The sequence below is a fragment of the Rhinatrema bivittatum genome, chromosome 1, assembly GCF_901001135.1.
Source record: "Rhinatrema bivittatum chromosome 1, aRhiBiv1.1, whole genome shotgun sequence".
Classification (NCBI taxonomy): Eukaryota; Metazoa; Chordata; class Amphibia; order Gymnophiona; family Rhinatrematidae; genus Rhinatrema; species Rhinatrema bivittatum.
The window spans coordinates 75,501,445-75,526,433 of record NC_042615.1 but is presented as its reverse complement, the minus strand read 5'-3'; the positions used below and the strand labels follow the sequence as shown (position 1 = coordinate 75,526,433).

Here is a 24,989-nt window from a genome sequence, read left to right as displayed (position 1 = left end):
GGGGGTGCTTTTACATACACAGTCAGAGGAATTAACAGCAAATTAGATATGACTTATGAATTTCTATCATTTGAATCAATGTACCAACAAGAGGAGCTGATTTGTCCAATACAGCAGAGACTCAACCTTCCTCTTTCACCTCTTCCAGAATGCCACAATTTTGTTAAACAAATTATGGTCATATTTTGTTAAGACTTATATATCTAATGTACTATCCACTTCTGCACAGGACACCTTTTGTGAGCCTATGTTGCAAAGATTTGCTAAAGAAATTCAGACTCAAACTTCTATTATACCTTTTCAGAAAGTTCAACCTTTAACAGATAAATCTCTGCTTCTAAGTCTTCAAAAGAGAAGTCTTCACTAAAAAATTATACAGTACTGTTTCTGAGTCTTTTTTATCTTGTGATTCAGAATTTCTTCAATTAGTGGGGGAATCTGTTGGCTTACCCTCTGATCCTTCTCTAAAGCCTCCCAGAAGTACCACTCCTCTAGAGGACATGACAGTTCCAACATTCCTTCAGAAAATATCTGTATCCATTCTTTCTAAACTAGATGAGCATTCACAATAGCCTGAGAATTTTCAAGAAGTTCTAAAATGTATCCAGCTATTATAATAAGTGAAAACTATCCTGTGCATAAAGCCTGGCAGGACCTGCAATCTATATCTGGAAAACTCCTCTTCCTGTACTTCAAGTTGCAAAAGATACAGATTTAAAGTAGAGATTAACAGTGTCTAGATCACATCAAAGTTCAACTCCTATTTTATTTATTTATTTATTTATTTATTTGCTGGCACGTTTTATTATTCCTGCCAAAGCAGAGAAATTGTGCTAAGCAGCAAACAATAAAACACATAGGTACTACAAGATTCTGTTACAAGTACAGCAAAACAAAAGCAAAACAAGATATAAAAGAATTGTCTATCTAAAAAGAGCATGAAACATCAGGAAAAAGCCAAATGAAAGCAAAGTGCTTTCAGCTGTTTTCTGAAGAATTTGTAATCAGTGAGAAGAATCAACTCCCGCATGATTATTTGGTAATAGAATCTGCTATGAAGAGTAAAAAGGCAAAATCCTTTTCTAGTGCTCTTCCAGGTAAAAACATTCTCAGTTATTGGACACCATTTGAAAAAAAAATTCAGGCAGCAATGTTACAATCTAGAATTGCAGCTCATCTATAGGGATGTGAATCATGTGCCTGATCGTCTTAACGATCGAAATCGTCTGGCAGGAGAAGAAAATCGTGTTTGGCACAATTTTTTAGTAAATAAATCGTTTTTTACGATTAGTGCACACTAACAATGGTTAGTGCGCGCTAACAGGAAGTTAGCACGCACTTACCATTGTTAGTGTGCACTAACAGAAAATTATACAATTTGATACTTTTCAGGTCAGTTAAGGTCAGTTTAGGAATGAATATGTATTCCTACTGGCTACCCTCTTATTTATTCATGTTACCAAGGTTCCCACTGACAATATATGGGGGATGGGAAATAGAAGCGGTTGGTAGCTTGACAAAAAAAGTAATGTGATCAGTCAATGTGTCTAGAACTTGTGCCCTATCCCTGATACCGGGAGTGTTGTGATCTTCCTGCATGCAGTGCCCTAGCCCTGATACCGGGGGTGTTGTGATCTTCCTGCACTCAGTGCCCTATCCCTGATACCGGGAGTGTTGTGATCTTCCTGCATGCAGTGCCGTATCCCTGATACCGGGAATGTTGTGATCTTCCTGCACGCAGTGCCCTATCCCTGATACTAGGGGTGTTTTGATCTTCCTGCACGCAGTGCCCTATCCCTGATACCGGGGGTGTTGTGATCTTCCTGCACTCAGTGCCCTATCCCTGATACAACACAACACCCCCGGTATCAGGGATAGGGCACTGCGTGCAGGAAGATCACAACACTCCCAGTATCAGGGATAGGGCATTGAGTGCAGGAAGATCACAACACTCCCGGTATCAGGGATATGGCACTGAGTGCAGGAAGATCACAACACCCCTGGTATCAGGGATAGGGCACTGAGTGCAGGAAGATCACAACACTCCCGGTATCAGGGATAGGGCACTGAGTGCAGGAAGATCACTACACCCCCGGTATCAGGGATAGGGCACTGTGTGCAGGAAGATCACAACACTCCTGGTATTAGGGATAGGGCACTGTGTGCAGGAAGATCACAACACTCCGGGTATCAGGGATAGGGCACTGAGTGCAGGAAGATCACAACACCCCGGTATCAGGGATAGGGCACTGAGTGCAGGAAGATCACAACACTCCCGGTATCAGGGATAGGGCACTGAGTGCAGGAAGATCACAACACCCCCGGTATCAGGGATAGGGCACTGCGTGCAGGAAGATCACAACACTCCCGGTATCAGGGATACCCTCTCCACCCCTTTTTCAAAGCCCGGGACATTCGCACGGCCCTAGGCTTTAGGCCCAGCATGCATAATCCCACCTAAGCACATAAATCCAATGGATTTACGCACGTAGGCTTTTTAAAATCTACCCCTTAATTTTTATTAGGGATCTGTTGTCATGTATGTAGATATATATATATATATATATATATATATATATATAAAAGGATAATATATTAGGATATTTTTTAATGGGAATAGGATGGGATGTGAGAATGAGTGAGTATGATTGTGTAGGGTGTGATTTGGTTTATGTGAGGTGTGAATTTTAATGTGGTATTTTTAATTGTATAATTAAGAGAAATGTATGGATTGCACACTGTATTTAGCAATTTCCAGAATTTTGATGAATGTATTAGTAATATATGAAAAATAAATGTTTATTATTTGTTTAGTAATGCATATTAATTGACTCTTTTTCTCTATATATTGCACTGTGGGCTAGATTTACAAAAAATGCGCGTTCGCGTACTTTTGTTGGCGCACCAGTCGCAAACAAAAGTATGCTGGATTTTAGTAGACACGCGCGTATCTGCTAAAATCCAGGATCGGCGCGCGCAAGGCTGCCGATTTTGTGCAGCCGGCGTGCGCCGAGCCGCGCAGCCTGCCTCCGTTCCCTCCGAGGCCGCTCCGAAATCGGAGCGGCCTCGGAGGGAACTTGCTTTCGCCCTCCCCTCACCTTCCTCTCCCTTCCTCTATCTAACCCACCCCCCAGGCCCTATCTAAACCCCCTCCCCTACCTTTGTCCAGGGATTTACGCCTCCCAGAGGTAGAAGTAAATGCCCGCGCGCCAGCGGGCCGCTAGCGCGCCGAGACGCGACCTGGGGGCGGTTCGGGAGGGCGCGGCCATGCCCCCGACCGCCCCGGGCCGAAACCACGCCCCCGGGCCCACCCCTGAAATGCCGCGTCCCGCCCCCGAAACGCCGCGTCGATCAGCCCCGCCCCTGACATGCCCCCGACAAAAAACCCTGGGACTTACGCGAGTCCCGGGGCTCTGCGTGCGCCGGCAGGCCTATGGAAAATAGGCGCGCCGGCGCGCAAGGCCCTGCTCGCGTAAATCCGGGCGAATTTACGCGAGCAGGGCTTTTAAAATCCGCCCCTATATGTATAATATCATACAGAAGATTAAGAAGTCTTACAAGATCTAGAACATTATCATCAAAACAATTCATTACTCTCCTAGGTGAAGCAGAATTACAAATCATATTATCAGATCTTTTTATAATTCTTTTGATACAGCTTCAATATCTTCAGCAATAGCTATAGGGGCTAGAAGGATTTCTTGGCTAAAAACACTAGGTTTTCAAGAAATTGCTCATGAAAAATGAATAGATACTTCATCCTGTGGGAATAAGGTTAAAGAAGCAGTAGATCATCGCAACGTTTTGCAAACTCTAACAGCTCTAGTAGATCATTCCTCTCAAAAAAAGATACCATCAACAAGCTTATAAATATCCATATTACTATTCTTGAAGGAGGTTTTGTCTATACAAAACTTTACTTCACTTCCTTTGCAGCAGCAGCATCAGTCTTAACAAATGCCTCGACATGGCAGGTCTCTAAATACTGTAGGAACAAACCACAACACAGACAAACTCAACAGTTGCCGCAAAAGCCTAATTTGGGTTTTTGACTTCCAGCCTCTAACCCAAGACCTTCCATTGGGGAGAAGGCTTCAGTTTTCTCTTTCACAATGGTCATTCATCACTTTGGACATTGGAAGCTCAAAATACTCAGCAAAGGTTATTGCCTAAATTTTATTTCTCTGCTGCCTCTAACCTTTCTAAATCCTCAACTTTCCCTGTGTCATCTCTCAATGCTCAAAATAGAGACAACATTCTTATTGCTATTTCATACAGTAGAGTAGGAGATAGCCCCAACCTTTCAAACCCAGCCAATCTAACAGGGGAAATGGGAGGCTATTACACTATGGGGATTTGGAAGTCCTGTCCCTTTCCTGAGAGTACTGGGAATGAAATGGGAAAACTGGAAATGGCATCGGCACACATCTAATAAATCCCCCACTTACTCGGTAGAAGCAGCATTTGCACAGATAGGCATGTGCCCACTTAAAATTGTTCACACATGTGAGTACGATCATTCTTTTTTTATAACGTGCGCATATATGCGTGTATGTTATAAAATGGCTGCACCCTGGATACGTTCCGGCGAGCATGCGCACATGGTTGGCCCGCATGCCTCTTTAAACATTTCTGTCCCAGTGTCTCACTCAGTTTTAATGATGATTGGCATTTCAGCTTTAAATGTCAATGTTTTTTACTGTAAAGTGCATTTGCTATTCTCTCTGAATTCTTTCCAGTAATAACAAACACCACCTCCTCAAGTCTTAAACTGTTGTGGAATTCTGTACATTTTTTTTATTAGGAATTTTTTATATATTTTTATATATTTTTATATATCATTCCAAAATGCTTTAGTTAATTTTCCCTTTCAATTTTACATAGTATATCACAGTATGGTCAAGATTTTTCAGTTAACCTACTTTGTTACTTAATGTTATCAATTTTCTGAGGCAATAACTTAGTCTATTTTCTGTTTACAGCAAGACAAAAGCCATGAAGGTTCCAGAAATAAAGGTAAGGCAACAACTTTGAACTGTAGTGTAAATTGCCATTTTTTTTTCCTGGATTTGATAACTGATTTATTCAAAGACACTTCTATGCATCATGGAAAGAAAAAATGGATTTTTTGAATACAAGAAAATGAATAATTTCACTCTGCCCCTTGCTAAATTAATACCGTGATTTATGTGTAGATATGACCATAATGACATCAAGGACGCCGACTGCATATTAATAAAACATGACAAATGTCCATTGTAAGTGCCAAGCATTATCAACATAAGTCATATACTATATACATAGTTTTATATTTTAGTGATACAAATAAAATCTTTAGCACATAGCTTAACTGAATGTCTTCTCCATAAGAGATAACAGAAGGTCTCCAATCCCATGCCTGACACTTTGTCAATGTTTCGTTGCATCAGGGGCACATGAGAAAGGAAGTCATTTAAAATGTCCATATGACGGAAAAAGGAAGCATATATGAAGAACATTTTAAAAGGTCTTTAATAAAACCTAATGATAACATTTTATATGAGGTATCATCTTATTGGCCTCAAGCATAAAAATATCAATAAAAATAAAAATTACTTGTGTCATCTATTCAATATACCACCAGTGAGCAGTAACCTACAAGGTATTGCACTTCTAGATCATTTGACAAGAGAAGGGATCAGCATCCTGTAAAGCCTATAGGTGAGCGGCAGGAACTTCACCACCATTTTAAAGGAAAGACTGGCCGGAAAAGGCAGTAACCAATTGATATTAAAAAATACCAATCAAATAATATTTCAAACCTTTTTTTATATACTTTTCTATAAATTCATTCACTCCATAAGGGGATGCTGTATTATAAACTGTATTCAATGATTTAAAAAGCATGTTTGGTTGGAAGGCAGTAGCCAATTACAAGTCAGTGAAAGCTCTTCTGCTAAATCAAAAAATGGTCTTCTGAAAAATATTTTACTGTATGTGCCATTCTATGAATTCATTCAATCCATATGAGGATACTGTGTTAAGAAATATATCTAATGTTGTTCCCAATTATTTAAAATGGCAGAGATAATCCTCCTCGTGATGGTAATTTCACAACTTAAATTGCAGTCCATTTTAAATCTTAGAAAAGGTGTTTATTTTCAGGACAATGCTGTAGAATGGATGCATTGATATTGGACAATGCTGTAGAATTGATGCATTGATAAGGCTCTGGTGTTCAATTAACTCTACCCATATGGGACAATTAGTCCTTCCCACATAAAGCAATGGGCTTTGACCTTGCAGTAGGTAGACAACATTCTTTGTGGTACAATCTGAAAAGATCTTACACTGAACAATGTATCCTGGCAGCGGGTGTTGCCACTCTGTACCAGTCATTTTGTGCCTGTCACAAAAAGAGGAACCAATACACGTTATAGAGGACATTGATATGTGATGAAGTGCAGCAGTAATTACATGATTCCTAACATTATGGCTATACATATATGAAATGTTAGGTGGTTCTTGAAATACAGCATGCATGGATAATATATGACAATATCACCTAATTAGCCCTGTGATCTTATATGCCAATTTGGTGAACTTCAATGCACATATTAATGTTTTAGTTGAAGGACCAGTCTTATGTCGTAACAACTGGGATCTGCCAGACTATCTTGTTCAAAGATACGCTTGCTCAATCACTTTTTTAGAATAAACTCTTAGTAAAAAACAAAACAAAACTGTGTTAGGTCTTTAGAACAAAATTTAAAATCTGACAGTTTTGAACAAATATGCCAGAGAGGAAAAAAGTGGCTGATGGGAAGACCACATTTAAATGGACTATGAATAATGGCGTTGGAATAGGGTTAAAATTATTCCACTCAGTGGGTTTAAGATATAGTATGGTAATGATCCTTGCATCTCTCCTACAAATATTAATGTCCAAAAAGTAGATGACTTCCTAATTATAGTTGAAAGCAAATTTCAAATTGAGATCTTGATAGCTGAGCCATTGATGAAACTCAAGAAGATATTTTTCTATACCTAACCAAACAAAAAAGATGTCAGCAATATATCTGTCATTTTGAATATTTGATTTTTCATTTACCCCTATTAAACCTTGGACCAAAAATGTTTGGACTATACCAAATTTATCTGCAGATCCTAAACACCAGTGCAACACATTCCTGCTATTCTTATCAATATATATCTAGTGCATGAGAGAATCTTTTTGAAAGTTGTTGCTGGATAGACATATGTTCTCACAGGACAAGCAGGATGGTAGTCCTCACATATGGGTGACATCACAGGATGGAGCCCAATCACGGAGAACTATCAAAGTTTCCAAAACTTTGACTGGCCCCTACTGGGCATGCCCAGCATGGCACTAACCCTGCAGCCAGCAGAGGTCCCCCTTCAGTCTTCTTTTTTCCTCGCTGCAGTAGCCTCGCAGTTTAGGAGCTCTGTGGAGATACCTGACAGGAATTTTCCTCACGGAATTAACTAACATTAAATTGCCCCACAGGGGTCCCTCCTCTAACTTCTCTCTAGCCACGGTACTCTGGTAAGTTTTTTGACAGTTTTTCGTCAATTACCATTGAGTTTGGCCCTTGCAGCCTGCTGGCCGTTGTCCATCCCGTGGCTTGATTTTTTCTATGGCCATGGTGTTGGGGTTCCGCCGGTGCCCGGACTGTACTCGCACCATGTCTATCACAGACCTTCATGGCGTCTGTGTAATGTGTTTAGGCCGGGAGCATGATGCCCTGACTTGCACCAAATGTGCCCTCATGACACCCAAAGGTCGCAAGGCAAGGATGGAGAAGATGGGACTCCTTTTCCGTGCTCACACCCCAACGCCGTCTATTGCATCGACGTCATCGGAACCGGCACTGTCGACATCACACCAGCATCGACCACCGTCCGGTGACCGTCCGCCATCGACATCTTCATGGCCATCGGCACCCATTACTCCCCCTCAGGATCGAGGGGATCGTAGGGAGAAACCTCGCCATCGGCATCGTAAGACTCAGACCATCGAGGGAGCGAAATCATCAACCTTGCCACCTTGCCACCATCGAAGAAGCCCTGTCCAGGAAAGGTATCGACCATTCCTGTGACTGGGTCATTGAGGCCACCCTCTCCTGATCAGGATTTTGGGAGCCGCGATTCCACCTGTAAAGGTGGTCCCTCCAGTTATGCCTCTGCCTCCCTCTTCTGTTCCAGAGCCGGGGCTGCTTGCTCCAGGTCTCCAAGAAGAACTGGACCGGCTGGTCCAGGAGGCCATCAACAAGGCAATACAACAACTCCAGGTCCCTTCGGCACCGACACCGGCACCGATTGTGGAACCGGTCATCGACCCGATTCCAGCAGCGCTGGCTCCGCTGCTATCCCGGATGGAGGCGCTCATAACTGCCCTTCCACCGTGATTCCCGAGTCTACGATGGCTCCGGTGCGCTACCCGTTGACAGCCTCATCGGGAGGAGAAACACTGTTCTGCATCCCTCCTTCGGGAGTTTTGCCTCAGCCATCGATGCCAATTTGTCCCTCACCACCGATTCATTCATCAGGGGCGATACGTACGTCGGCGCCATCGATGCCTTCGATACTGGCACCAATGCCCTCCGGGCCGTCCACGGTGCCCCCGGTGATTCCTTCAATTTTCTCGGAGCCTCAGCCGGGGCCTTTGGGTATCCAACCCCCTTCTTGTCCTACAGGTCAGTCTGCTGATCCTTATGACACCTGGGGTGATGATACTTCTTCAGACACCGATGACTTACCTTCACCTCCATCTCCTACTGAAAGTAGAAAGCGTTCTCCTCCAGAGGACCTTTATTTCATTAATTTTGTAAAGGAAATGTCTGAGTTGGTCCCTTTTCAGCTTCAGATGGAGCAAGATGATAGGCACCAGATGATGGAGTTTCTCAGTTCCTGGATGCCACTAAAGTGATCACTTCCATTCCCATTCATCAAGTTCTTCTTGACCTCCTCAAAAAGAACTGGGAAAACCCTGGATCCATTGCCCCAGTCCATAGAAAACCTGACACTACCTATTTAGTGCAGTCAGCCCCCGGCTTTCAAAAATCTCAGCTCGACCACCACTCAATTGTGGTAGAATCAGCTCAAAAGAAAGCAAAAAGGATGAAGCCTCACTCATCTACCCCTCCTGTTAAGGAACACAAGTTCCTAGACAATATTGGTCAACGAGTGTTCCAAGGGGTCCTGCTCATCTCTAGAATTGCTGCTTACCAGCTGTATATGACCCAATACAATCGGGTCATCTTCAAACAGATACAGGACTTCTCTGAAACCCTGCCTGAACAATTCCAAGACCAGCTTCAAATCCTTGTCAACAAGGGGTTTGAAGCAAGAAAGCATGAGATAAGAACAGTTTAGTAGAGGTGTTGAAGATATCATAGAGTGTCTGCAGCCGCTATTTTGGCAAGATGATGGGCCTGGCTCAAATCTTCTGACCTTCGCCCAGAAGTACAAGACAGACTTTCTGACCTACCATGTGTAGGAGACAATCTGTTCAGTGAGCAGATCGAGCAAATAGTGGCTGAATTAAAGGATCATCATGAGACCCTTAAACAGCTCTCATCGATACCTTCCGACTTCCCCTTAAGACAACCCTTCAGAAAGGACTCTAAGAAGTCATTCTTCCACACAAGGAAGTACTATCCTCCACCAGCAAGGTTCCGAACTACAAGACCTTATCAAAAGCCTCAGCCTCACCAGGCCTGAAAGCAAAAGCTGCAAGCAGCTCCCCAGCTGGGGCCTGCTTCCGGTTTTTGACTTTCACTTGGAGAGCAGCAGTCTGATTCCTTTGCCAAGCATACCAGTGGGAGGTCGACTGTGCCACTTTCACAACATGTGGCAATCAATCACAACCGACCAATGGGTGCTAGCAATCAGTGCTCAGGGTTACCACCTAAACTTTCTTACTCTTCCACCGGACTCACCACCTCTGCAGGCGTGGAGAGTATCCGACCACTCTGTCCTTCTGGAGCAAAGGTTTCCCTTCTTCTCCAGTTAAGAACAATAGAACCCGTCCCACTCTCGCAGCAAGGCCTAGGGTTCTATTCCCGGTACTTTTTGATCCCCAAAAAATCCGGGGGGCTTCATCCAATTCTGGATCTACGTGCTCTGGATATATTCCAACTTTTAAACCCAGAAATAACTCAGTCCTGTTACGGAAGTATTATCTTAGAACTCAGTCTCTATCAGATTCAAGAAGAAACGTCACAATAAGAGTGGATGGCTTCACTTGCTCACTTTGAGTAGTTTCTAACAAATTTGTTATATCCAAAGCTGGGGTTTCCAATATAACTGGAGTCACTGGGATTAGGACTTGGTATTCTTTTTCTCCTTCCTTCTCAACTTTCTTAAAGGTTGGTATATAATACATCTTAGATATAGGAGGAATTGTTGCCACTGGAATCTTCAATATTTGTAATAGATATTGCCTCCACATAACACGTGGGGTCACCATTGGGTCTCTGGGAAAATTAATTAACAGTAAATTTCTCCCTTTTATTTCATTTTCCCTATTTTCTAAACAATTCATTAATATTGAATTTTCTTTTATGATATTGCATTGAAGATTTCTCATCTCCTTAAATTCCGTCTCAACCTTTTCATGTTTGTCTGTTTGCTTTTTCAAATCTTCCTTTAGTTTTCCCATTCTCTCTATGGTTCTATTTATCATTGAAGCCAAAGGGTTTATCTGATTAAAAAGGTTGTCATTTACAGTTTGTACTGCTTCCCAGATCTTCTCTAGAGAAAAAGTATCAGGTTTTATTAATTCATTCTTTTTAGGTAAAGTTAAAAGTACTTTCCTTTCTGTTGGAGGCTGTATCATACAGCCTACAGCGTCTCTCAGGCCGGTCTCTTCCGCGGGGTGTGGCATCTGGAGTTCATGTGAGGAGGCAGTTTCCTCTTCCACCCACACTTCTCACTCTGAATGTCAAAGTGGCCCCTGACCCCTACACTAATACCTAAACCTCACCTCGAGTAACTAGGTGGTCCTCATATAGAGGTATAAATACCTAACTACTAAAAGGGCCTTATAGATTTTCTCTCTCTCTCTCTCTCTCTCTGTAGGGATTGTGGCACACTGCAAAGTGTGAAAAGTTATTGCACTCTGTGGTAATGCCTATGTGAAGTGCTAAGATAGCACACTTGGTGATAAATAAGCTCTTATCAAAAAACATGCCCATCTTCCTATCGCATGTAATAGTTTGATGAATCTAGGCCTAACTTTGAAAGTATAATTCAAGGATATTTGCAAACAGGATTTTAGAAATTATTGTAAATTTTCCAAAACCTTACAGAAATGAGGACATAAGAACATAGAAATTTAAGACTTGTCATACTGGTCAGGAACAGAGGTCCAATAAATCCAGTATCCTGTTTCCAATAATGGCCAAGCCAGGTCACAAGTACCTGGCAGGATACCTAGGGGTAGATAGATTCCAAGCTGTTTTCCCAAGAATAAGCAGTGGATTCCTGCAACTCTACCTTAAAATGGGATTGTTAGGGAATGGATATTGGGAATCCCCTTTTGTATTGACTTGGTGGCTGAATCCACATTGGTGGCCCCCTTCGCGTTGACCTATGTACTGATGGGGCCGGGGAAGGAGCTACCGTCTGCAATCTCTCGGAATCCACTGGTTGTCCCGTTTCGAAAATCCTGGCAATACCTTACAAAGAAGTTGGGACTGCCTCGATGTAACCCTTACCTTCTCCCAGTTCAGGGCAACCCAGAGTTTTTACCAGGATCCCAAGATGTTAGTCTGCGGGGATGGGCCTCGAAGGGTATCACTCATTTGGGGCACTTGGTGAACCCGGAAGGGATACTAATGCCGTTCCCCACAGTACAACGTATATATGGTTTGACCCGGGTCCAGTTCTTTGGATATCTACAAATCCGACATTACATATTATCATTGCAGATTGGTACTCAGACTTCCACACATTTAGCGGCGTTAGAATCCTTTTTTCAGTTGGGAAGGGAGCGGCCATTATCTCTCTCGACATATTATAGGGCTCTTCAACGAGGTATGTCACAGCGTACCTATGAGACTTCAGTAGAGCATTGGACCAAAGATGGAGTATTCACGGTTACAGTGGCAATCTTCTCTGCATGTATGGGGAATTTAAAAAGGTCCAGTGAAAATATGTATTACCGGGAAATGCAATACAAGTTTCTGCGGAGGGCCTTTGTCTCTCCACAGGTTGCTGGGAGAGCGCGGCTCATAACAGATTCGACATGCCCTCGTTGTCACCTTGCAATTGGCACTTTGTCTCACGCATTCTGGGCTTGTCCCCTTGTTCAACAGTTCTGGCAGAAAATTGTAAATTACTTACAACGTCTCCTGAAAATACGTTTTCAAGTTACCCCGCAGCTGATTCTTTTTGATTGCATTCCCCAGTCTGTTATAAGAAAAGCGGGATTGAGAACTCTGATTAAAAAGGCCTGGCTGTGGGGAAAAAAGTTATTCTACTTAATTGGTTGGAGATATCTGCACCATCGTATTGGACTTGGCGTAATCATTTTCATCGAATGATGTATATGGACAGTTTTACTTCTAAGTTGTCGCCAACGCACCGAAGACTTTTCTTGGAGACCTGGGAGGTATATGTGCAGACTTTGCCACATCGGGCTCGCAGCTTGATCCTCAATGCCTGATGTTTGTTTGTTCTTCTTTTTCTGTTTTTTGGGTTAGTGATAGACCCATGCCTTCAATGTTATGATTGGACTCTAGTATACATGGATGTCTCAACTGGTTTGTCAGCCAGGCCTTGGGTAGGGGAAGGGGGGGGGGGAAGGGGGGGTAAAGGGGGAGAAGCGGGACGGGGAGGTTTGGAGAGGGTGAGGGTTTGGGGATAAGCATACTGGACTCCTGTTCCTTCTTGTTTAAGCAGAGCTAGCCCGCTATAGTTGTTCAATATGTCAGACTGGGGGAGGTATCAGAGTGCAGCCTCTCCTAGTTTGTTGGCGACATGAGTATTCTCTAGGGTGGCTCTAGAGATGTCTTAGACACAGTTATAGATATCTGGAAGGGGGAAAATTGAGGAGTGTTTCCTCATGGTTCTGTGATTTGTGTCATCGATATCGTTTGCTGTATTATGTTTGCTTGTCTGTTATCGGCAAAGTTTCATATTGTGTCTGAGGATCACTCAATAAAAATTGTATTACAAAAAAAAAAAAAAAAAATGGTTAATGGACATTTCCTCCAGGAACTTGACCAAACCTTTTCTAAATACAGCTAGCTTTCACCATATACTTTGTCAACAAATTCCAGAACTTAATTATGTGCTGAGTAAAAAAATATGTTCTCTTATTAGTTTTAACTGTATTACCTAGTAAGTTTATTGTGTATCCCTCCGTCTTTGTACTTTTCAAAATAATAAACAACTGATTAAAGTTTACTCATTTCATTCCACTCATAATTTTATAGACCTCTATCATGTCTCCCCTCAGTCATCTCTTCTCCAAGCTGAAGAGTCTTAACCTTTCTTCATAGGGAATTGTTCTACCCTCTTTATCATTTTAGTAAGAGAAATCTGTCTGCCTGTCTCTTTGTCTTTACTACCATATACAATTTGGTGTTTTGATCTCATAAGATATGAAAATCTAAACAGAATTGGGGCTACTGAGGACTTGGATAAAAATGTCCTGCATTGGATTCTACAACAGTGGCCAATCAGGTCACAAGTATCTGGAAAAGTCCCAACTAGTACACAGATTCCTTGTTACTTATGCTCATGGATAAGCAGTGGCTTTCTCCAATTTTGATGGGACTTTTTCTATCCAAACCTTTTTTAAACCCAGCTATATTAACTGCCTTTATTAGATCCTCTGGCAATAAATTTCAGAGCATAATTGCATATTTAGTGAAAATATATTTTCTCTGATTTGTTTTAAATGTTACTTAGGAACATCAATGAGTGTCCCCTAATCTTTTATTTTTTGAAAGAGAAAACTGATGTGCATTTCCCTTTTCCACTCTATTTATGATTTTATAGACCTGTATCATACCTCACCTCACTGTCTCTTCTCCAGGCTGAAGAGCCTTAACCTCTTTAGCCTTTCCTCATAAGGGAGCTGTTCCATCCCCTTTATCATTTTTGTTACCCTTTTCTAGTTCTGCTGTATCATTTTTTATACAGCGATTAGAACTGCACACAGTATTCAAGGTATGGTTGCACCATGGAGTAATACACAAGTATTATGGTACTCTCTTTTATTCTCCTTTCTTATCTTAATAATTCTTTACATGCTGTTTGCTTGTTTGACTGCCTGCACATTAAGTGAAAGATTTTAGCATGTTGTCCATGATGATGCCTAGATCCATTTCCTTGGTGGTGACTCCTACAGTTTATATTATTTTTCCATATGTGCACCATTTTGTACTTGTTCATGTTAAATTTCATCTACCGTTTAGATGAGCATTCTCCCAGTTTCACAAGCTCCTACTGCAATTTCTCACAATCTACTTGTGATGTTGCTAGTTCTGTTGAGTAATCCTTCCTCTGAACATGTACTCAGTAAAATCTAGCATAGTGTAAGGGTAATTATGCTGTTCAAATTGTCTTTCATATGAGACATTATACCAGATTGCTATCTATTTTATGAAGATCTATGGTATTTTTTTGCAAGAGTAGTCATACTAATTCAGGAATCATGGCAAGATATGACAGAGGTTGTACAGTCTAGTCTTCTGCAATTTTCTCCATAGAAATAACAAACTATAGAAACTGTTTCTTTTTTATTATTATTTGTTAAATACTATATAGCACTTTGGCAAAGAATGTTATATAGATATAATGCTAATAAAAAATAATAATATTGTCTTTTGCTCTCTAAGCTAACCACTTGAGATGAAACATCATACTATACAATGCAGCCCTTGGGAAAAATAATAGCAGCACAGGTGTTTCATCACAATGTTTTAATGAACAGGCTAGAGCTAAAATTTAAAAGTGACCCCAGTAGAGCTTGTTATGTTCAAACACAGTTTTGATATATTGTATTCTCCTGTGGAGGTAAAGACTAGGTATTTGTTATACTATACCTGAATTACTTGTTAGTTATTCTGCAAGGCAAGTTGTTTTGTCATGGGAGTTCTCAAAAAGTGTCACCAGCACAGTGGGTTATTATAGTAGAAAAAAGATAAAATTAAAAAAACAAACAGTGTAGTTTAAATAGCACTTGGCTATAAAGTGTTTACTAATAAGGTCTGAAAAGTAGACAATTATTAAAGCAATCAAGAGAGCCATGTGAAGCTATGAAAACTGGAAAATATATATTTTTTAATCTAAAAGCAAAAAATATAAAATCTTAATTTAATTGACTATATAGGTCATACTGATTGACAAAAGTATAGTTACTCATAACTGTGCCTCTTCTCTCATGTTTGTAACACCTGGAATTCCTACCTTTTTTTTTTCAAAAAAGAGAGCAAAGCACACACAGACGATTGCATTAATCTTTTGTCCCTTCTTTGGCCTAGATCCAATTAGATGACACTGAAAAGGAAACATTGCATCTGCTGCTATATTTCATCATATCTTTCATCAATGAACACAAGTAGTTGGATCGATGTAAAACAGGACTTTATTGAATCTTGCCCGACTCTTGCCGAGTTTCGCTCAAAGAGCTGCATCAGGGGCTAATATGAACAAATAAAATTACACACATACATATAAAATTGAGACAACAGATAAAATGAATGACAAAAATATTATATAAAAAATAAATAATAAAAATAATAATTGAAATAATTCAAATTGAACAAATTGTGATATCAACCCAAATGTACTATAGTGTTGACAGCAATAGAGTTAGCCACTAACAAGACACTATGGTGTATTATATCCATACAAACATGATTTTAGTATGCATATGTGTGTACAAATAACAATAGGCATACACTAAAAACAAGAATGCAAACAAGAGATTGTGTGCACATATAGACAATGCAATTAATCTTTAAATTATAGATAATTAAATGAAACAAAAAATCAATAAAGAATGAAAGAATGAAAAAATAATAAGAAATATATGAATTATGAAAAGGAATGTAAAAAAAAGGATTAGATAATTAGAAGGGTGAAAAATCAGATGATTAAATAACATTGTGTGTGGATAGTTCTAGCAACAACAATTTACAGTAAAAACAAAAACAAATACCTTAGAAGCCACTTGAATTGGCTTAGATCACCTCAAAGCTATCGCGTAGCAAAGTCGAAAAGTATTTCACAGCAGGCATTTAAATCGGTTTTCAGGTCAAATACTTTTAAAAGCAAAGCTTTAAAAGTAGTGATATTGCATTTCTTCCAAAAAAATAAAAAATAATATGAAGATACAGTTCAATAATGCTAAAACATGTATCAAACTCCTAACTAAAAAACGTACAGATGGAAAGTTATATGTGCCTTCTTTTTATATATCTCTGAGAACGGTTTTTACCGCCCAAATTGATATAGCGTCTATGATATGTAAACAACCAAAATCACTCTAAGGCTCTCAAAAAACTATATATATCTCAAATGATCTCAAAAGTAAATTGTATATTATAGGGATTTAGCAAGTTGTCAATAATCTAAGCGGATAGTCTTCTAGACAGTTAAAAAACCTTATTCTTTCTTACATGCAGACATGATTAATTTTGCCGCCAAATGTCGACGTCTAGACAAAACTATTAAAAAACAATTTGCTCTAAGAAACTTAACCTATCTGTATTCATGGTGAAGAAGTAGATACATAATTAAATCTATCTATATGAATTTCTTTAAGAATGTACAAACAAATGCATATGTTTAAAATGTCAAACGGAGGAAAAACACTCACTCACTCGCCGCTCAGCACTGGTTAATGCAAAGGTGACCTAGACAACCTAACCAGATGTTTTATACATGAGCATCATGCTCCAAATCTCACGATACAATGCACACTTCACGTACAAGAGTAGCCATTAGCTACTATAGTGGAATTATATGTATTTTATGCTCAAGATAAGTGCAAAATACTATATATGTAAAACATATTTTTATCTTACTGGATATTATATTTAATAAAAATAAATTTGTGATATAAACGTCATCCATATTTTATTAAAATCTTTAGACAACCTCTTATGTCTTAAGTCATATTGAGTGTTTTTCAAAAGGGGATTGGAATATCAGGAAGGGAAAACGGGAGGGGGGAAGGGGGTTGTAAGGGAAGGAAAACGGGAGCAAAAAGGGTGTGGGGGGAAGGGAAGGGAGAAGGGGGAGGGGGAAGGAGGAAGGGGGAAGAGAAGGGGGGAAGGAAAGAGGGGAACAATAGTGAGGGGTTAAGTGGGTAGGGGTGAGTAAAGGTAAAGAGGATGCGGGTGCAAAGGAGAGGAAACGACTGTATATTGATGATGAATATGAAAAGGGGGCTGTGTATGAAAAAGAATAGTATGGATAAAAATAACATGTTGAAATGTACGTTTATATCACAATTTCAAAATTAGTGTAACAATTAAAAAGAATCTTAATATCAATTAAAAACTTCAAAACATGCCTGGAAATGCCATTTGTTTGTCTAAAAACCAATTAGAAACTATCTCAACTTGCTTGTAAATGTATAAAAACATATATATATATATATACACAAATTTTAATATTGTCGTGCCCGAAATCCATCCACCACACGATTATTCATCATAATCACTAAAAAAGTGCAAAAAATATATAGAAAAATAAATAAATAAATAAATAGATAAAAGAAAAGAAAAAAGAAATAGTAAAAAAATGAAAATATTGGAAGGAATTATGTTGTATGTAACACGAGACTCTTTGACATAAAAAAGTAAAAAGCAGAACATTTGTAAAAACCAGTCATGATATAACAATTGTATATCAAGATGTGTAATAATGTAAGTTGTCTATAGGTACACACTAAGATCAGTCTCTCCATTGAGACCAAGGGAAGAGATGGTCATAAAATCAAAGGTATACTGTTGTTCCAACCTCAATAAGAAATTATCAAAGTCACCTCCTCTCCAGTTTTTAGATGGTTTAGTGATGATGCAGAATCTATAATCATTAAAACTATGATGCATTTGTACAGAATGTGCAACTAAAGGTTTTCCTTCTGCTTTCCTATTGATGGCACTTTTGTTTTCCATAATCCTTCTGTTAAACTGTCTAATAGTTTTTCCCACATAAAATTTGTTACAGGGGCAAATAGCCATGTAGATGACACCTACACTTTTACAGTTAGTTAAGTTTTTAAATTTAAAAGTCTTCCCAGTGGTGGGAATAGACAAAGACTGAACTTTCAAATTAACGTAGTAAAATAAAAAGCAGACTGATTTTTTCATCACAACCATTACAATGCAAGAAGGCAAAACTCTATTTAAATATTTTATGAGGGGATGGGGTTTTCTGCCTCATGATCTCTGATTGAATTATAGTGATTCATAAAAATCAGAGCTCATTCTATGATATGATTTGTTAGTTTATTTTTAGAAATGAGCTAATTTTTTGGATTGTAATGATTACCATCCAAAAATGTGGAGCACCTTGTGAGTGTTTTCTGGTAATGAATCATAATGCTTTCATTTGTTTTTATTTTATACTTTAATGAAAACAATTAGAAAGTTTATAGAATGAGTCATGCTCCCTATGTGGCCATATTCACATCCAATTTAAAAACTCACCTTTTCAAAATGGCTTTTAAATCCTAAGTACTTCTGTATAATATACTTCTTACAGGTTCTCATTTGTCATGTATGATTGTCTTGACTATAAGCTCCTTTGAGAAGAGACTGTCTCTAATGTATGTCTATATAGCACTGCACATATCCAGTAATTCTTTAAGGATGTGGCACTGGGCCAATGCACAGATGCCACCATTAACCTGGTACAGTGGCCTAAGCTGAGAGGGGATGTGCGACCAAGCACTTACCTGGCATCAGGGCCAGCGGGTTCCAGGCTTCCTGAGTCCTCTGTGTTGCAGAGATAGCATTGCCACATATCACCATGAAGTCAGGTTGTGCCTTCATAGTAGTGATGTCAATGTACGATAGGAATGTGCAGAAGGACGCCATACGTTGCATTCATGATTCAGATTCGTTGGGGAGCATATACGTTGCATTCAGCCGTATGGCGCCCCGATGCGTTAATACGGCGATTTCTATTTGTGTGCCAGCTAAAATTCAAATTAACTACAATCCCCCACTCTCCTGACCCCCCCAAGACTTACCAAAACTCCCTGGTGGTCCAGCGGGGGGTCCAGGAGCCATCCCCTGCACTCACACCCTCGGTGCCGGTTTCATCAGGGCACCGATAGCCTTTGTCACAGGGGCTACCGGTGCCATTGGTCAGCCCCTGTCACATGCCCATCGGTGCCATCTTGTGCTCCTACCATGTGACAGGGGCTGACCAATGGCACCGGTAGCCCCTGTGACATAGTGAGGGCAAAGGCGATCGGCGCCATTTTGAGTACTGTCATCGGATTGCCGGCGTGCAGGAGGTTGCTCCCGGACCCCCGCTGGACTTTGGGCAAGATTTGTGGGAGTCAGGAGGCCCCCCAAGCTGGCCAAAAGTCCCTGGGGGTCCAACGGGGGTCCCGGAGCGACCTCTTGCACTCCGGCCGTCCGATGCCACTACTCAAAATGGCACCAATAGCCTTTGCCCATATTATGTCACAGAGGCTACCGGTGCCATTGGTCAGCCCCTGTCACATGGTAGGAGCACAAGATGGCGCTGATGGCCATGTGACAGGGGCTGACCAATGGCACCAGTAGCCCCAGTGACAAAGGCTATCGGCGCCATGATGAAACCGGCACCGAGGGTGTGAGTGCAGGGGATGGTTCCTGGACCCCCCGCTGGACCACCAGGGAGTTTTGGTAAGTCTTGGGGGGGTTCAGGAGGGTGAGGGATTTGTTTACATTTTTATTTAGGTGGCCGTATAATTCAGGGGGAAGATTCGTGTATTCGTGGGGAAGCGAGATACGTTTCGCTTCCCCACGAATACTACGAATAGTGTAATATACGTTGCAGATCGCCAATACGGCGAAAACGAATGCACACCCCTAATGTACGACAACGTGGGCCGAGGACATGGGAGGCCCTGGATGCAAGGGAACCAGCTACTGGGCAGTCCTAGGGAGAACCAGAAAGGACGGGGGCAGAAAGGATCAGGGGCAGTCCCAGGGAGGTGAGGCCACCCCCATTGTGGAATCTGAATTCTGGGGGTGATTCCTGCCACATTGGGAAGGTGAGCCCAGGATGATGACTCTGCTTTCTCTTTCACTCCTACTCCCCAAGCTGAAGCTGCTGCCTCATTGATGCTCCTCAGAGGGTAAGTTTTATTCCCCCATCAGATGCCTGGCTCCAAATCTGGTTTTTTTTTTGTTTTTGTTTTTTAAATTGGAAAATCGCAGGCTATTCAGTCCAGAATGTCACCTAAAAATAAATAAATAAATAAATAAATACATAAAATCCAAAAGGCTTTAGTTGCCCAGCCCTTTTCTTCCAGCATTGCCAGACACCACAAAAACAATAGTCAAAACTGCAAGGCAGTTGCCCAAGCCCTTCGCTCATCCCAGCATGGGGAGCTAATTGTTCTGTTCCAATCTTTGAGGAGTTAAGGGATGCACAATCACTGGCACCCCTTGGGGGTGTCGAATCAGGATGGGCTCAGAGGCCACCAAGGAAAAGACAGGCGTTGTGCACAGGCTCCTGCAGCTGATGCAGCCATGGGTGGGATGCAGCTGAGATTTGGACAGCTCAGCAGGGGGAGTGGGACAATGGCACGGTGGAGAGCAGAATCCTGCAGACGTCGGTGGCGATTCCTGGCCCCAGGCTGGATGGGTACCCAAGAAGTACACCCAGCTTGCCCAGGCAGTTTGACCATGTTGGGGGGGGGGGGGGTGTGACCAGCTGGGGGACCTCAGCAGAATAGCCACCTGACTCCTTCCTTCTTTTCCCCTGCTACCAAGCCAGGTCCCACTGAAGACCAGGAGAGTCCACGCTGCCTGGTTGGCAAGCCTGGATTTGCCGTGGTTCACCTTGCTTCTACCCAAATATGTCAATGCAGAGCTGGCAGTTTGAGGGCATGCCTACTCCCCATTAGTGGTTTACGGTTCAGGCACCATGGCCTCCACCAAAAGGTTGTGGCCATTGTCTCTATAGCAGCCACTGCTCTCCCTGTGGTAGGAGAGGTCCCTCAGTTCCTGTTGTGCAGCACAAATTAGGATTGGATGCTCTACCCCTGGCCACTCCTACTCCTTGCGTAGCGGCCCTTTCAGCAAGAGTGCCAGCAGAAGTGGCAACATCCTCACCATCCGAGATCTCTCCAAATCCTACCAGTGACAGTACAGTTGCTGGAGGATGAGTCTCACATTATTACCTCTGGTGCAGAGAGTCACTATGATGGTTGAATGCATGAAGGGCCCTGGGCATAAACATAAGCATAGAGGCAGGAGGCACTTCCATGATTCAGACATATCCATCAGCAGGATTTCCTCCTCAGTGTATTCCTCTGACTCCTGGGGCTCTTCAGTCACAGAGGAGGCTGGAAAATCTTTCACAGCAGGAGAGAAGCTTGAAGCTCTACCCAAAACAGCATGCTGCCTCTGTTCTGCAAGAAGGGTTTAAAGAGGGTTTTGAAATTCCTTACCAGGGCCCTCTGGTCACAGCCTTTTGCAGAAAAGCACAGTCTGCAACTTGATTTGTTCCCAATGTGAGGAATAAGTTGGCTACAGAACTGTCCTTAGGTAGCATCATGGGCTTGTTTCTGCATCCACCTTTTCCAGAATGATTGTGTCATCCCTTGTGAGTGACAAAATGGCGCCGATGGCCCGAGAGCGGGAGATCAGTCCCCGCGCCCTCACTGGATCACCAGGTACTCATAAAACTTTTTGAGGGAGTTCGGGAGGGTGGGGGAAGGTAAGGGATTAGTTTTATAGGGTCGGGGTGGGTTTAGGGGTTGTTTTTGGTGTGCTGGTTTTCCCGCCCTCCCCCGATTTACAATTTTTCACGATAAATTGGGGGAATTTCTATTATATCGCGACTCTTAATGATTTTTGATGATTTAAAAAAATATCTGACAATTTTTTTAAATCGTCAAAAAACGATTCACATCCCTACTGCCTACTAGGGATTTCAATTGAAAGAATTATTTCTTTATTGGTGACTAAACACCTCTGTACCAATATATGTGAGTGTGGAAAACTACCCACACACACCCACACACACACACACATACACAGTGCAGTGCCTTGCTGAACACTACAACTAAGACTGCTCTGTGTGTACAAAAAAATGAAACTGCAGAGAAAAGACTGGAAGCCTGAGCAAGCACAATTCCTAATGATGCTGCTTGTTGTTTGAAAATACCAACTCCCAGACAGCCATTGCAACTCTTACACTATCTCCCACCCACACCACCCAAGCCCTGCCTTCAACCTACCCCAGGGGGATAAGATCAGAAGCAAAATGCCACTGCTGGCAGCTTGTCTCAGTAGGAGAGACAGAGACAATCTGAGTTCAATAAAAAAAAAAAAGTGCAGTAAAAAAAAAGCCTGGCTGGCACAGCAGCAAAAACAAACAAATATATTTTTCAATGGAAAATTCTATCAATATAGCAATCAATAGCAATTGAATACGAATTTGAGACACTTGGAGAGAGCTCAAAAGCAATGACCTTCTCAGACAACAGCCAAGAAGAAAATGTGTGGCGCGCCACGTGCTTAAGGTAGAAATACAGCAGGAAGAGCATCACAGAGCACTGAGAGCAGTGATTGGCTGAATTAGAAAAATGCTTCGCTTGGATACGTTAGCATTCCGGTCTCCTTGTCAACCTGTCTGACCACTCTATGACAGGGCTGTGAGGTCCCTTATGACTCACATGAAAGGGCTGGTTGTTGCTATGGATACTCCCGCATGACCTTCTCCTATTTCAAATGGTCACTAAGAAAGCACTGCAAACCAAAAGAATGAAACAATATGATATGTTTCGTTCATGGGGAATTGCCATGCTTTTCACGAACCCACAAATCAAACAAACCGGGACCTATTCATTGAGGATTGTGCATTCGTTGAAAACGAATGCACATCTCTAGACTGTATGCAATCAGGACTGGACAGTCCCAGGTTACAGCAGACTGGATGTCCCTCCCAAGTTAGCAATCACCTTGCTTGTCTGTGGTGGGTTTATCAGCATGCCCACAAGGAGGGAGCACCTTGCATATGGACAGTACTTTGCTTGCAGCAGCGAAACCCGGAGTCCAGAGTCAATGCACTGCCTTTCTGTGAACAACTGGCTCCTGCTCTCTGTTATGGATCAGGTTCCTAGGATTACAGGATGTACTGTAATATGGCAATAAAACTGCTGCCTGTTTTCCATTTGCTCCTGGTCTGGCTCAGTTGCTGTCTAAAGTTCCTGGTGTTGTTTCTGGTGGTCAGAGTGCATATGACCTTCACCCCTGCGTTGCAATGAGTTTTCACAGCTGCCCAGGTTAAACATTAGAAATAGCAGTACTTACATGAACATAAAGTTCAACAATTCCTAAACCAGATAGAAAATCCCAACCCTAACAGCAGTAAATGATTTGTTTTGAATCATGATTCTGATCAAATCTTAGCTATCAGGAAAAAAAGTGATAAAAATAACGAAATCCCTGATCTTATTTGTCAACTGTGTATGTTTTTTTTCTACAAACAATACAATAAAAAGGCAAAAATATTGTGATTTTACAACTCACTGTTACTACAGTATGGTACATTGCTCAAATAGGTTACTTGCTTCATTGCATCTGCAAAATAGTAAGAAATTAGACATGAAGTTATACTTCAGTGCAAGCAGCTCAAGACTTTGTATTCATCTTCCCAAATGTTCAAATGACACAAAAAGCCACCTGGAAATGATATATCAGTACTGTAAACAATGATGGAATGGTTCTTTCAGTTTTCCCACAGCATCCATCCACACATCCACAGTTTAAAACCAGTTACAATGACAAATACATTAGGTAAATTGTACCTCTTTCAGCCTCTGTTAAACAGACCTGTGAAACCTCCAGCAAATAAATTGTGGGATAGATATTCAATACTGAATGTCTAAGTAAGAGTTATCCAGCTAACTTACAAGGGGGATTCAGCAGCTCTGCTGCTGAATATCCCTGAATAAATTGATACTTAGCCTTTTCCTACTAACTTTAGACTGCTATTGAACAGGTCTAATTGAAAGGATCATTTTTCAGATCATGTTAGGGCCTTATAATGGGCATTAGAGCCCTAATGCCCATGATAAATAACATATCATGAGATGTGTATGCAAAGTTTTACATTTTTCCCAAATGGGATGAGTTTGGGTGGAGTAGGATAGAACAAATTTGGGGGGAAGGACAAGGGGGGAGAGAAAGAGCCTCTGGGGATACACTCATATTAGTCAACTTTTTATACCACTGTACTCTTGACCTAGCTTGATGCAGTGCAATGTAGAAATTTCATCTTTGTGTACCTTTAATCACTCTAAATGACATTAAATGTTTATTGATGTGTACTGTGCTGGTTGTTCTCTCTCTCTCTCTCTCTCTCCATGAACAGCCCAAAACATGGAAAAGCCTGTCTGAATTAAAGTATTATGGGTGCAATAAAGTTAACACACATTGCAATATCTCTAAAATTTGTCATGCCTTTTCTTATCACGGGTGTTATTCTTGTGAAATTTATAGCAAAAGGATAAATCTAGGTGGATAACTTAACTGGATAAGACTGAATATTGCTACCTATTCAGCTAAGTTATCCATATGTTCTTATGTTCTTATAAGTGGCACCTTCCCAGAATGCCCATATCCCACCCACCGCTTTTCTGGCTGAATATCTGGTTCCCCAATGGGACCAGATATTCAGCTGCCACCAGTTAGCCAGGTAAACCCTTACTTAACTGGCTAAGTAGCACTGAATATCAGCCTCTTAATGATTTGTTTAAAAAAAGGGATTTTTGAAATTCAAATGGAATT

General features: G+C 41.3%; 1 protein-coding gene across 1 annotated transcript in view; it reads left to right on the top strand.

The window, feature by feature from the left end:
* The window catches only part of FSTL5 (follistatin like 5), a 1,290,346-nt gene that overhangs the window by 203,835 nt on the left and 1,061,522 nt on the right, over positions 1–24,989 (top strand). Inside the window, 1 exon segment of the mRNA XM_029618151.1 lies at positions 4,983–5,016. Within this exon segment, the coding sequence (XP_029474011.1) occupies positions 4,983–5,016 (34 nt within the window).